Source organism: Metarhizium robertsii (genome assembly GCF_000187425.2).
Source record: "Metarhizium robertsii ARSEF 23 chromosome Unknown MAA_Scf_3, whole genome shotgun sequence".
Classification (NCBI taxonomy): Eukaryota; Fungi; Ascomycota; class Sordariomycetes; order Hypocreales; family Clavicipitaceae; genus Metarhizium; species Metarhizium robertsii.
In genome coordinates this window covers 3,393,357-3,407,206 of record NW_011942171.1, presented here as the reverse complement: position 1 = coordinate 3,407,206, position 13,850 = coordinate 3,393,357, and the positions used below count along the sequence as shown (strand labels likewise).

Here is a 13,850-nt window from a genome sequence, read left to right as displayed (position 1 = left end):
CTCAGCCAGTCCTAGATGGCCAAGCCTATTGATGCAACACCGAGCACATGGGAGGCAGCTTGAGCCCAACTGCGCTGCTGGAGCTGCGTGGTTGCGCGGGGTGACGACGCAGATCTTGGCCGGCCCACCAATAGGGTTTGCGTATTGGGCCCGTAGCGGAGCGGTGAGTTGGCACGCCCCACTAGCCTAAAAAGGCAATCGATGTCAATAACTATAAAGGTTGTAGATTACCTGGGCGCCGGATGATGTGAAGAATTGAGCGTGAGGGGAAGAGCTCTTGATCCAGGCATGTTTCATACCTAGTACTCTTTTGATTGTCTCGGCTTGGAAGCATCTGCTAGCGGCCAGTTGGTCCATTGTCATGTTCAAAGTGCGGGCTACGTCAACCTGACTAGCTTCGGTAGTAGCCGGGAATACGACAAGGCATTGAATTGGCGATTTAATTGTCAAACGCGAGGGTCCCATTTACGGAGAATCTTTGTACAACGTAATTCCTTTGACTGTTTCCAGAAAAAAAAGTCACAATTGTGTATAATAACGCTATATGAATGTCGTGAGTATCGAGTTTATCTGGCCTTGTAAAAGCTGCAACCCTCACCTCAAACTACAACTTGCAAGCCCTCGTATTCCCTCTTGCAACTTCTTTCTTACCTCATCACCGTATCCATATGATTACAAGTACGAATCAAATCCACCAGGTATGAGCATAGCACACCGTCCGACTTATAATTTCGCTCCTCCCAACCCTCCCATCATGGCCAGCTCCAGCCTCACTGCCAAGTCGGCGATAATCTCCTCGCTTCCACCACCAACAACCTGCAACACAGTTAGCCACCCCTCTTGGAAACAAACCACCACCGCTTCCCCAAAAGGTGTACATCTTGTACTTACCAACATCCGCAAATCCCGGTTAATCTGCTCGACAGCCGCGCCCGGTCCGCCCTTCATGTAGCCCGCGCCACCAAAGATCTGCGCTGCCTCCCTGGCGGCCAGCTCAATCAACTGGCCGCCCTGCACCTTCAACAGCGCAACTCTGCTCGCAATCTGGGGGTCCTCCCAGCCGAGATCCGAGCACTTGATATGGTACGCCAGCTGCTCCAGCCACGCCCAATGGGCCTCGATTCTGTGCGCCATCTCCGAGAGCTTCCTGCGGATGACTTGGTTCTCGATCAGGGGCTTGCCAAAGGTTTCGCGCTTCATGGCATACTGGAAGGACATGGCCAGGCACGACCGCGCCTTGCGGTTGCACCCCACCGTCAGCAGAAAGCGCTCCTTGTTGAAGTTCTTCATGATGATCATGAACCCCTCGTTTTCCTCGCCGAGGAGGTTCTCGACGGGCACCCTGACGTTCTCCAGGTAGACAAAGGAGGCGCCGCCCGCGTTCTGGCCCGAGTTTTGGATCTTTTGGTGCATGATGCCCGGCGAGTCCATGGGGATGACCAGCAGGGAGACGCCCTTCATGCCGGGCCTGCCCGTCCGCACGGCCGTGGTCATGTGCGTGGCCCAGGGCGTGCCGGTGATCCACTTCTTGACGCCGTTGACAATGTAGAACTTGCCGTCGGGCGTCTTCTCGGCAGTCGTCTTGATGCGGGCCACGTCAGAGCCGCCCGACGGCTCGGTGATGCCCAGGGAGAAGTTGGTCTTGCGGGTGAAGAGGCCGGGGAGCCATTTCCGCTTCTGCTCCTCCGTGCCGCAGTTGACGATGGGCGGCGCACCAATGGACGAGGCGCCGGCCAGCGCGATGCCCACGCCCCCCTCCACACGGGACATTTCGTCGCTCATGATGAGAAAGTGGAACGCGTCGAGTTCGGCGCGCGGAATGCCGCCAATGTTGGGGATGTCTGCGGGTCGGTAGGGCTCGGGGATATCTACAAAGGGGATGCCGGACTTGCAGAAGCGCTCTGCTTCTTCCGGCGGCACATCGCCCTTCTCTTCCCATTCGAGGGCCGAGGGGAGGAGGTGCGTGTCGACGTACTGCCTGACGGCGCGCTGCAACTCGCGGTGTGTGGATGTGTAGTAGGGGGAGTGGACGCCGCGCAGCCACGCCGGCTCGCTCCAGGGAATGGATTCGTCAACGTGAAGCTTGGGATCAACGGGCATTTTGGCGGTGGCGATGCTGGAAATGTGGTTGTTTTGGGCGAGGGCGATGAGAGGCCGGGGGGGAGCCAGATGGCTGATGCTGGGAATAGAGGTTATATGAGGTTGGAGGAGCACAGCACCAGCTCCATTAGCCGATTTGGATACTGACTGCTGGCGGCACCCAGTCGGTAAAGCCGGAGCATCAGCCCTGTCGTGAAGCCAAGTTGGGTGCGGTTCGAGATGGGGTAGCTTGGGGTTGCCGAGGCTCGGGGTGCCGGTGCATCTTGACGCGCCCATCTCCCGTCGTCTTTGGTCGCCCTGGACCCCAGATTTTGGCAGGGGCGGCCCCACAGCCGTGACTGCCAAGACCGAGCTCCATCCTGCTAGCTGCATTGGGGAACTATTAACAAGCGGACGTTGAATAATGCGCATTGCGTACACTATTCCAAGGGGCGCTTGTTCTTCCATCTTTTATAGCTTAATTAAAGACTTGTATTAATACATATTTCTTGTATTATCTAGCTAAGATGCCAGCTGTCGTGTGACATGTTCAGAGTTCGTTTGGCTGAAAATCTGACGGCAGGTAGCAAAAGCCCAAAATAATGTACTGCCCCAGGGGAAAACGGATAGTAGATGTCATCACATGTCAAACTACAGGAAAAGTCCCTACAAACCTCTACTGTTGCCAATTTCATGACAGATTGGCTCTGCTAAAAGGACTATCACTGGTGGCTGAGTTGGCGAATTTATGGTCACCCTTGAGGCATCATGTCCCAATTACCAGCCATGGGATCTGTAGAGGTGGATTTTACCCTTGATTCTTTCATACAGTTGTGGATAACTTGACAAAGGACACATGCCAGGCCTTACCTATAGATCTTTCGACTCAAAAGGGTTCTAGGAAGATCGTTTAATTTTAGGCTTTCGACGGAGGTATTCGCTTTTCCAAGTACTGAACCGACTCGAGGCTCATTCGAGGGACATGTACATCTATTTAGATCTTGACCTGTAGGTAATGAGTGCTGTTTGAGGCAAGGAGTATCAGACGCGACCATCCGCAGCATGCAGTCAGACTTATTACCTGCATGTGTTGACTCCGCCACTAGCATGTCTTCAAAGTTCTCCCAGTCCCAAGTATGTCTAAGAATCGGCTCGACTCTAATTACATTTAATCTCATGACAGCACTGCGGGATACTTACAATTCCAGGCCCGACTCAATTGAGTGACCATCAATTGAATCCCGTATAAGGGGACTTGCTTGAGCCTGTCAATCTGATGATTGGGCTGTTTAGCTCCAATTTGAATCGTCTTCTCTAATGTTGCACTTGGAGGGATATCGCGCGCCATAAACACAATACCCAAAAAAGTTCACCCTTTTGAGGAGGGTCGTATGAGCAATCATTAAATGCCTTGGCCAACCTCGGCCCTTTTTGCCTTCGCCAGTTAAAAACCGAGAAAAATCACATCTGGGCATCGTCTACTCCTCCTACTTATTTACCTGAGCTGTATCACTGTTAAAGAATACCACCTGGATCGTTATATCATCTCTCCGGTTCCGGGAGTATGGGGGGGTCAGAGCTAGCCTTCCCGCTACCATCTCGAAATGGTTTCCACCAAGGGAGTTCCGCATCAAATGCACGGCGGCATTATCGTCTTGGATGATTGTCCTTTCCCTGACGAAGCCCGGGCTCACTCCTTCCTGAAAAGCACCAAAATCGAACGGTGGATATGATTTCGGCTCTTCCGTGCCAGCCCCTTGGGATCTTGAATCCAGCCACGCCACCACGAGATCAACAGCTTGCTGATTCGATAAGCGATCCCACATACCATCTGTCGCTAGTATCAGGAAGGAAGGCCTGTCCGACTTAATCGTAGTCGTTGTCACAACCGGCTCGGCCGTCATATACGGTGGTGTCTTGATGCTGTATTTTGGTGGCAGGACTCCGGGGCCGCAGAATCTCCTGCTGAAGCTCTCCATTGTTTCCGAGGGCCACTTCCATCGCCCGTCCCCGAAGGCCCGTGAAACTGCGAGTCCCAGAACACGGCCGTCCTGAGTTAGGCCTTCCTCGCCTGGGTGCTCTGCATTCAACCTTGCAACTTCCGCCTCATTCCGACCAGTCTGATCTGTAGAGAGTGGAACTGCTTCCCACTTTCCGTCTGGGCTCTGTTGCCCAAGAACCGCCCTGGAGTCGCCCGTACATGCCACGTGCAGTCTGCTGGTCATGGGATCGTACAGAGACAACAAAGCATATGAACCAGCAAAAGCAGGGGCAAATCTCCGCACCTTTTCTTGCAGAGACTGGTCGCTCTCGGAGGCATCCTCAGCTTTCTTGATGATGGAGTTATCGAGATCAACAAACGCTTTCATGATGGCGCCATGGATTGTTCGTTCCGGCGTAGCTTGACCGTTTGAAGGTGGCTTCATTCGCCCTAGGCTATGTTGCACGAAAGGTACCAGGTTCTTGTCTAAAAATTCGGCTGTCTGCCAGCCTGCATGGCCATCGAAAAGAGCCAAAGCAACCCATGGACTGCCATTGTGCCAAGGCGAGACGAGGCCATGGGTGAATCTGTCTTCACAAGGGCTGTTAGATGCCAACTGAGCCCCATCATATCTCTCAACACCAGCCACGTTTCTAACAATGAAAGAATAGGCATCTTGTGAGAGAATTCGGGTTACTTCGGCCTTCGAGGCATCGGACTCGACGAGAAGATGCTGGCCTGGTCGACGCTCCAGACGTGGTGCAGGATCGGTTGTAGCTAGCGACCACCAGGCGCCCATGGCAGCAATAGCAATAGCAGTCGAAACGTATCTCGTAACGTTGCGAACACTGCTGCTCCCTGGGGTCGACTGCGTTCCATGTCGTTTTATGAAGCGGTGATGTTGCGCTTGCGCTTGGAAAAGGCGGACTAGATGCGGCCGAACCCGCAGGGTGCGAAGCATTGCAAGGGGTCTTTAATTCCTTTTAAATGCTTGGATGCGGCTTTCGAATGGTCGCTGACACTGACAAGTGTAGCAAGCCTATAGATTATCAGTCATCGCAGACAAAGGAGGTCAAAGGATAGATAAGCTCTCGTATTGTGCCGTCGTTGCCTACAACAGGGTTCTTGTCTCCCGAGTCTTGGTTTTGTTGTCCGGGGGATGGTGGCTCAGAATGCAATCAAAAGACTAAGCTCGTAGGCCACAAACCGGCTCGTGCGGCACTCTCTTATTATCTGCAAGCTTTGATATTAAAACCAACGGGGAAAATGGTATCCGGTATAAAGCATGCCATATCAAAAGTTGTCACGGTTGGCAGCTGTTGTCACAAGTTTACACGAGGGCTACGATCACGGGACCTAGGGCAGAAGACTCGACCACCTATTATATAAATAGAGCTCTTTGGTCAATTAGGCTTTGAGGAGAACCAAGAGCTTTTAATACCAAAAACTGTTATTAGATGAATTGAGTCATGGCTCATGATATTCCAAGCCTTTAGCCCTTGTCACAATTAGCATTATTTCCTAGAGCTTCTTCCTTATTTTCCTCTCTGGGGGCTCTGCCGATGGTCCCATTAGAATTATTCAAGTACTATTAATATATTATTTCTGCCTAAATAGTATTGTATTTATTTGCATCACTATCGCTATTAAATGCACAAATTAAGCTTATGGGGTTTCTCAACAACCAAGCTAAATTGGACTCAGGTTCAGAGTACCAGACTCTTCAAATACTAGAAGTCTTCTCAACTGCTGCTATCTGATTGGCCACGAACCCCCTAGCTCATTCAGCAGTTGACCTTGAGGACGTTGACATGGAGTGCTCCTTCCAACTGACAGCAGTGGGGCTCTGGGGTGACAGCGGGTGAGTGCAGAAGAACGCCCCCACCTGCGGCGGTTATTGGCGTCAATAGCTCGGCACTGTTAAGTGCCTGGTTGCCCACTAGGTGCATAGTTTGGCTGCCGAAACCATGATCCCATCCCAAAAAAAATACCAACTTTTAAACCTACCAGAGGTATTAAACTGAGTAGAGATTGATTGTTACTACGTGCAGCCTGGAAACCTACACCTTGAGACAAACACACCCTAAACTCGAGACCTTACCCCAGCCTATTTTACTTCTTTCCCCGTTACCTTTCTCCCCTCTATAATTGCATAATCCGTGCCCTTGAACCTCCACAGCTTCTCGACCTCCAAACCAGCCTCGCCCATAATGCTCTTAAATTCCTCGAGCGTCCTCTCTTTTCCACCAAGCAGCATCATCAGGATGTCGTTTCCAATCGACACAGGGGATGGCAGGTCCCCCAAAACGTTCTCAACGATCAAAATGCGGCTATCGGGCGCCATGGCACTCGAAATCTGATTGAGGATCTTGATGCAGTCAGCGTCGCCGTAATCGTGCAGACACCGCCGAATATAGTACACAAAAGCTTTCTTGACAGGCTGCTCGGTATGAAAATCCAATGCAACAAGCCTGGCCTGCTTGATAAGACCATCAGCTTGAGACCTGACCATCTCCAGTACGGGCTCCAAGTCTTCAAGCACACATCTCTCCATTGGCAAGCCGGTGGCCTCGACAATTGCTTCCAGCGCATGGCCCTTGCTGCCGCCGACATCTACAACAAGTGGTCGATCTGGCGACTCCGCAGCCTTGTCGACTACCCACTCGAAGCTATAGTCACCGATAATGCCGTGTCTCGTGGCCATGGCTTGCATAGCTAGCATGAAGGTCCTCTTCATCTCCGGGCTGCGGTTCATGTGCTCCCAGATGGTGAGAGAGGCATTGCCGACTGTGAAGGCGATTGGAGTGTTTTCTCTACTTATAGGCTCGCCGAGGCCAAACTTGTCAAAATAATCCGGCAGCCTGGCCATGGTCTTGAGATGGGCATCGAAACTATATGAAACAGTCAATCAACAAACCGCGCTCCTATGAGAGACTCAGTATTGCATTGGGAGGGTGTTTGAAGACGTCTTACCCCAGGCAAATGAGGGCATTAATCGGATTGCCAGACAGCAACACCTTGCTCTGTGCAGTGTGCGCAACTGTGCCCTTTTCTGTTTCTTCAAGAACACCATTTGCTACCAATGCAGACCCGAAACGAGCTGCAGAGACCATGTCAGCAAATGCCACACAAAATTAACTTGATCCATGAAGAATTTTGATGGCATACCGATCAAGCCTATTTTGGCTCCAATGCCGCTCGCCAGTTCTTGGTACGAGATGGTTCCGTTGGTAGGAATTTTGTCGAACAATCCCCACTTGATGAACAGCCTCATGGCGGCAAACTTGGACAGATGGACCATTTGGTCCATTACATTGTCTAGAGGGTCTTTGAGCTCAGCAATCAAAGAATATGTAGACTCAATAATGCCGGCATGGTCTTGCTTGGCCGTAGGATTGACACGGAGAGTGTCAGCAGAAGACAGAAGCTGCCGTGCCACAGCCTCCATTCTGTCAGCCAGAAACATGGCACTTTGTCCAGACTGCTGGGCCATTGTGAATGCTTCGAAATTAGTATGCCTGTGTCTATGCGGAAGCGCGGGAGGGGATGGGGGGGAGAACTCTAGGGAACAAAAGCGCAAAGGGTGGAACAAAAAGATGAAGCCAGGTGATTCTCGACCAGCACGCACATGTTGGGCCGGACATTGCAGTCACCTCTTTATTTTCTTGACCCTGTTCACTGCCTTGCAACAGGTCTCGGACACAAACCGGGTTCGGACATGGCAAACACTCCGGCCAGATATTTCGTTTAATTTAAGGCTGTAACCAACCTGCCCAACAATTACTGTGGAGAGCAAGCCTCACTTGACATATCAAAGACAAGTGTACCACAGATACTGGCATGATTCGGAGAATTCTTGACGAAGGTGAATATCGATGCGCCATGTTGGACTTGAGCACATCTTCAGTAGGTGTCGTCAGCGTCAGCTGCAATGACTTACACTCGACCAGAGTCGACCTGTTGTCGTGAATTGAGAGATGTTGGCTTGTGGCCCGCAAATTTCTCCATCGCCGCTTGGCAAAAATTCACACTCGTCGGGGACAAACCACAATCTTCCCCAATTCCCCCAACTTTCGTCATTTCTTCCCTGTTATTTCCCAGTCAACCGATAATCATTGTTGACCGTTGTCCTCAATTATTCACTCGGCCGGAATGAACGGATCTAGTTCGGTTGGTCCTCGTGGGAGGAGTCGACCTGCGACATCCTGTGAGCCATGCCGCGGCGCTCGTAAACTTCGATGTGACAGGTCACTTCCATGCGGGAGATGTAAAGGGCAGAAAGCGTGACGAAGTGTTTCTGCCGAGTGGATGCCAGACACCTTCGTTTGAGGCTACAGGAAGTGAAGGTTCATCTCTTCTGCCTGCGCAGCTCGCACAACCACCGCCACGCCACAGACACCTGCTCCTGCTCCTGCTCCTGCTCATTCCACGCCGCTTCTACATGATAATTTTGGACCGTTTGATGAGGTTACGGGAAGACGTGCGAGGCCCAAGGCCCTATTCGAGCAATATGCTGGTGGTTGTCGAGAAGAGTGCGGCTGGAGGGGACAGCAGCCCGGTCCAATACAACTAGGATGATGCCGCTGCGGAACAGTCAAGATAAGGTCTGGCTCTTTGGGTGCGGCCATTGGATTACGACAATGTCGATCGATTTAACCATGGTGCGTGAATGCTAAATAAACCCATCCTTTTATCCCTAATTTCTCACAATTAGTTGCAGGGTGATCTCGTCAACTAGGATATATCTCAGCTCCTCAACTTGCCCAACTTTGAATGAGGCGACGTGACGTGCACCGGCACAATAGTCGAAATTTGCTGATAGAGATGGGGTTCTGACATGCCAACTACCAACTACAAGCTCCAAGGCTACTCCTACTTCTTCTCTACATCTCGCGTGGCTGAACATTGAGGAGGCAGATGGAAAGGAGAGTTAGCCGACTGAACTACAGTCACTCCTGCAGTTCGCCCCAGCCCTCTCGATAAGGAAACCACAACACACAAATCCCAAGCCAATCTTTTGCATGGCGCCCGTTTGGTTCTTTTGTTTGTTTTTTAAGCTCTTCAAGGTGATCAGGTCTAAGTGGCCCATCTACTTGTTGGAACTATTCGCTTGTATCATTGTGACCTCGGGTATCTTTTTTGCAACCGAGTATTCGTTTCAATCATCAGCATGACTCCCACTTTCTCCGAAATCTCTTGCGAGGCGTGTTCTTCCACTGCAATGGCGACGGACGAGCCAGATTTCACTCAGGGTGGCAACAAGGGGACGGTAGCAGCCAGTCAGTTTGAAGTTGCAGCCGACAATGACATCTTCAGAGGGATTCATGCCGCCCAGACTGCCAACGACCATGAACAAAATATGTCCATGAGATACGCCATGAAATACTACAGCATCGCCATAGTTTGGGCTGCTGTGATGGCTGCTCCAATCATCATGGAAGCCTACGAAACGGCAATGGTGCCAACGTTCTTTTCCTACAAGGCATTTCAGAAGATATTTGGTTACAGGAAGGCTGGCACGGACGAATATTTTATTCCGACTTATTGGCAATCTGGTATCACCATGGCTGCCTCTTTTGGTCAACTTGCTGGCCTTTATTTGGCACCTCATGTCGTCAACCATAAGGGATACCGCGTCTGCAGCGCCGCCGCATTCATCTGTGCTGGGCTCTTTCTCATGCTTGGCTTTTGGTCCATGGACACAGGTCGTGGTTTGGCTGTGTTTCTGATTGGCGAAATGTGTCTGGGCGTGCCTTGGGGCATGTTTCAAGGCATCACGCTTCCTTATGTTTCTGATATCACACCGCTCAAGCTGAAGGGCCCGGCAACGACCATGATCAATGTCTTCTGGCTTATTGGCCAGATGATTTCAGCAAGTGTCATGAGCGGTGCGTCTGCGATTGGCAGCTTAGAATGGAGTGTCAAAACCCCAATGATTATTCAATATGCTTGGCTTATTCCTCTTTTGGCTCTTGTTTTCAAGGCGCCTGACAGCCCTCTCTACCTGAGTCGAAAGGGGCAAGATGAGCAGGCTAGAGCAACTCTCCGGCGACTCAACAAGGACCCCCTGTTCAACGAAGATGGAGCCCTCGCGATGATCCGCGCAGTCAATCTTCACGAGAAGAAGACATCAACAGATATGGGGCTTACGGGATGTTTCCACGGTATCAACCTGCGACGAACGGAGATTGCTGTAGTTAGTTATGTTACGCAGCAGTGGGTTGGCACGCCTCTCATGTTTTATTCAGTCAAGGTCCTCCAGAAAGGCGGTCTATCGCAGGCTTCTTCACTGTATCTCACTATTGGCATGTACGGTCTTTGCATCATTTCAACAGTGTCGTCGATGGGGGCGATGCGATTTTGGGGACGGCGAAGCTTGTGGCTTTGGGGATTATCTGGCGAAATTATGTGTCTGGGCGCCATTGGGACTTTGTCGTTTTTTCTCGACAAGCACGATAAGAAGAAGTCGGGGCTTCCCTGGGCCATTGCTGCGTTCCTGATTCTATATGCGGCCATCTACAACTTTACAATCGGACCGGTTTGCTATACGATTGTGGCGGAAACGCCAGCTACTAGACTCAAGGCTGCGACCAACTCGCTTTCCCGTGCAATTTACATAGTTTTTTCCGTGGCGAACTTGTACCTCGTTCCGAACCTTTTGGAGAATGCGCCCGTTGGATGGGGTCTCGGGACCAAGGCAGCTCTGGTTTGGGCGGGCTCAGCCACGGTTTGTCTGATTTGGGCTTTCTTCCGCCTGCCAGAAACAAAGGATCGCAGCCCTGCCGAGGTCGATCTTCTATTTGAAAGGAATATCAGGGCTCGCGACTGGTCCAAGGCGGTTGTGTAAGAGGGGGACGTCGTGAGGGCCGAGGGAGCAGTTGGTAATGGCGGGATTGGCGCATGCTGCATACGCACTAGCAGAAGTGTTAAAAATAGACTATTAATGAATGCGATGAAATTTTTAATAAAGATGATGAATCTACGTGGCCCTCGCTGGAAGTTTCCATATCCATGACTTGTATGATGTATTCCTGGAGACGCCCAGAGAAGTGAACATGGAGGCAACATTGAAACACTGAACTGTCAACTAACTCATGCTAGTAGGGCCTATGCACGGACTACACCAGCCAGGGACTGTTGCAGGCACCGCCCCACATGCCAGGCATCTTCATTTTGTTCCTCTGCATCACACCAGATCTGGACTTCATCACTTCACCATGTTCTCTTGCCACGTGCTATTGATGGTACAACGCCGGAACATCGAGTCAAACCTCACATTGGATCCCTCAAAATGTCCCTCAAGCGGTACGACAAATAATGGTTAGTTCGAGACTGAAGGCGTCTCGCACATTTAAACTTTGTACGGAGTATGTGGCCAAAAGAACAAAATCCAGTCTATTAAAATATACCCTCATATGCTCAATCTATCATCATCTATATCCCCCCCGGAAGTATATACGGTCCTCTACTTGCGCAGCTTTAAAACAATCCACGAAGCGATCCTATACCCGGCAATAATGGAAATCATGATGCCGACATTCTGGCCCATGTTGCCGGTCGAGTAGCCGTACTGGTACAGGACAGCCTGGCCGGCAATCTCGCAGCGATCAGCCAATGGCGACTCGTACATGCAGCGACAGCCCTCCCCGCAGGCGTACGTCCGCTCGGCAAACTCATTCACCATCATGCCCTCAAAGACGTACTTCTGGTAGTCCCAGTAGTGAAAGACGTACTTGTAAAAGGCGTTGAGAATGGTCGGCGGGACCATGAAGCCGCCGACGGACATCCAGAGGCCGTTTGCGAAGGCCACGAGGGCCAGGGAGATGACGAAGCTGGGCACGAGGGAGGACATGAAGACGACGAGCGACTCGGCGGCCAGCAGGTCGAGGAAGAGCCACATGATCCAGGTGAAGAAGGCCTTGGCCGTGGGCTGGAAGTTGGACAGCCAGTACGAGATGACGGAGAAGAGGACGGAGATGAAGAACAGGTAGGGGACGCCGATGAAGAAGTTTGCGACGACGAACTCGCCGGCGCCGTAGAGCCCGTTGCGCAGGTCCTTGACGTACTGGAGGCGGTCCTCGAGGAAGGCGGGCACGTAGGCGACGGCCATGAAGGACATGAAGGCGGACCCGAAGAAGATGGCGTTGATGAAGGGCTGGATGGACTCCTGGTCCGGCGAGAGGCGCACCCACACGGTGCCCATCATGACGGCGAGCCCCGTGTACATGGCGATGCGGATGCCGTAGGCCACGACGTCGCGGTACGACTTGATCAAGGAGCGGTGCAGGAGGGTGAGGGTGAGGTGCAGCGGCGACGGCCTCCGCATCTCGGACAGGTCGAGCGGGTGCGCGGTCGCGGAGAGGTCGGCGACGAGGGCGGCCGCCTCGCGGGCCTGCGGCGACTCGAGCCACTGCGTGTGGAGGGCGTCGAGGCGCGCCGACGCGCCGGCGGCGTCGTGCGAGAAGTCGAGGTTAACGAGCTCGAGGAGGAACTCGGCCGGGTTGGTGTAGTTGGGGACGGCGGCGCCGAGGGCGCGAAAGTGCGGCACGACGGCGGCGACGGGCCCGCAGAAGTGCGTCTTGCCGGCCGACAGGAGCACCAGCCGGTCGAAGAGGTTGAAGGTGGCCGTGGACGGCTGGTGGATGGAGCAGACGACGATGAGGGCGTGGCGCCGGGCCACGGCGCGCAGGTAGCTCACGACCTCGCGCGAGGCGGCCGAGTCGAGGCCCGACGTGGGCTCGTCGAGGAACAGGATGCGTGGGCTGGTGATGAGCTGGCTGGCCACGCCGACGCGGCGCTTCTGCCCGCCCGATATGCCCTTGCGGATGGGCGTGCCGATGAGCGTCGACGCCTGCGCCGTGAGCCCGAAGGAGGCCAGGAGGGAGTCGATGCGGAGGATGCGTTCTTTCCGGGGGAGCGAGCTGTGGCTTTCATGTCAGCCCTTGTGTCTTTTGGTGTTGAGGAGGAGGAGGAAGAGGGGCAGGGGGGAACAACCTCGTGCTGGCGAGACGGGAGGAAAACTCGAGCGTCTCACGCACCGTGAGTGAGCCGATCAGCGCGTCTTCTTGTTCCACGAAGCAGGTCAGTTGGCGAAAGGCCGATTGCGACACTTGGTTGCCGTTGATGAGCACCTTGGCTTGGACGTCGCTTGCGTTGGTTGGCCGGCGCGCGAGGACGTTGAGCAGCGTCGTCTTGCCGCAGCCCGAGGGGCCCATGAGGGCGCAGATTTCGCCTGGCCAGAGGTGTTAGTATATCAAGACTGTCTTGTAGGTAGGGGATGACGTTGGAAGCGTTGTATATGTATATATCCATGCATGTATGAGTGTATACACGTGTGTGTGTGTGCATGCGTATATTATATAGGTATGGATGTGTATAACGTGCGCACATATGAGGACGCATGTATGCATGTATACACATCCGTGTGTATACGCCAATGTATACACGCAATCTCTGACCGTATATGTGACGAGCAAACAAAGGCCTCAAACTCACCAGCCTGGACTGCGCCCGCCGCGTCGTCCACAATCTTCTTTGGCTTCTTCGTCTCCCTGTCCTTGACCGTGACGGTGACCCCGCTCCAGGTGATGTTCTTGACGGTCGAGTTGTCCAGATGCCTGTCCGCGACGGGCTGCTGCTCCGGGTCCGTCTTGATACCGACCGGCGGGGGATCGGGCTTCTCACAACCCATCGCCTGTTGGGCCATGTCTGTGTCGACCTATTTTATACGTCCCTTTTTTTCCGTCTTCCTCTTCCCACGAAAAACAAAACGAGCAGAATTCCGGGTATA

The 13,850-nt window shown here is 52.9% G+C and overlaps 5 protein-coding genes across 5 annotated transcripts; 1 reads left to right on the top strand and 4 right to left on the bottom strand.

Annotated features, from left to right (window-relative positions):
• Positions 1–723: 723 nt before the first annotated feature.
• On the bottom strand, positions 724–2,511 carry MAA_03406 (acyl-CoA dehydrogenase; the record flags this gene model as incomplete). Its single annotated transcript, XM_007821404.1, has 2 exons — positions 724–816; positions 892–2,511. 2 exons carry the CDS (start codon positions 2,509–2,511, stop codon positions 724–726), a joined length of 1,713 nt encoding a protein of 570 aa, XP_007819595.1.
• A 1,055-nt stretch (positions 2,512–3,566) lies between these two features.
• On the bottom strand, positions 3,567–5,021 carry MAA_03407 (pyruvate dehydrogenase; the record flags this gene model as incomplete). The annotated part of the gene is made up of 1 exon (XM_007821405.1): positions 3,567–5,021. One exon carries the CDS (start codon positions 5,019–5,021, stop codon positions 3,567–3,569), a length of 1,455 nt encoding a protein of 484 aa, XP_007819596.1.
• A 1,146-nt stretch (positions 5,022–6,167) lies between these two features.
• MAA_03408 (O-methyltransferase) lies at positions 6,168–7,553 on the bottom strand (the record flags this gene model as incomplete). The annotated part of the gene is made up of 3 exons (XM_007821406.1): positions 6,168–6,951; positions 7,034–7,160; positions 7,229–7,553. The coding sequence occupies 3 exons, from the start codon at positions 7,551–7,553 to the stop codon at positions 6,168–6,170; spliced, it is 1,236 nt and encodes a 411-aa protein (XP_007819597.1).
• A 1,677-nt stretch (positions 7,554–9,230) lies between these two features.
• Positions 9,231–10,907, top strand: MAA_03409 (trehalose transport-related protein; the record flags this gene model as incomplete). The annotated part of the gene is made up of 1 exon (XM_007821407.1): positions 9,231–10,907. One exon carries the CDS (start codon positions 9,231–9,233, stop codon positions 10,905–10,907), a length of 1,677 nt encoding a protein of 558 aa, XP_007819598.1.
• A 618-nt stretch (positions 10,908–11,525) lies between these two features.
• MAA_03410 (ATP-binding cassette sub-family G member 2) lies at positions 11,526–13,766 on the bottom strand (the record flags this gene model as incomplete). The annotated part of the gene is made up of 3 exons (XM_007821408.1): positions 11,526–12,981; positions 13,055–13,292; positions 13,556–13,766. 3 exons carry the CDS (start codon positions 13,764–13,766, stop codon positions 11,526–11,528), a joined length of 1,905 nt encoding a protein of 634 aa, XP_007819599.1.
• Between the last annotated feature and the right edge of the window lie 84 nt (positions 13,767–13,850).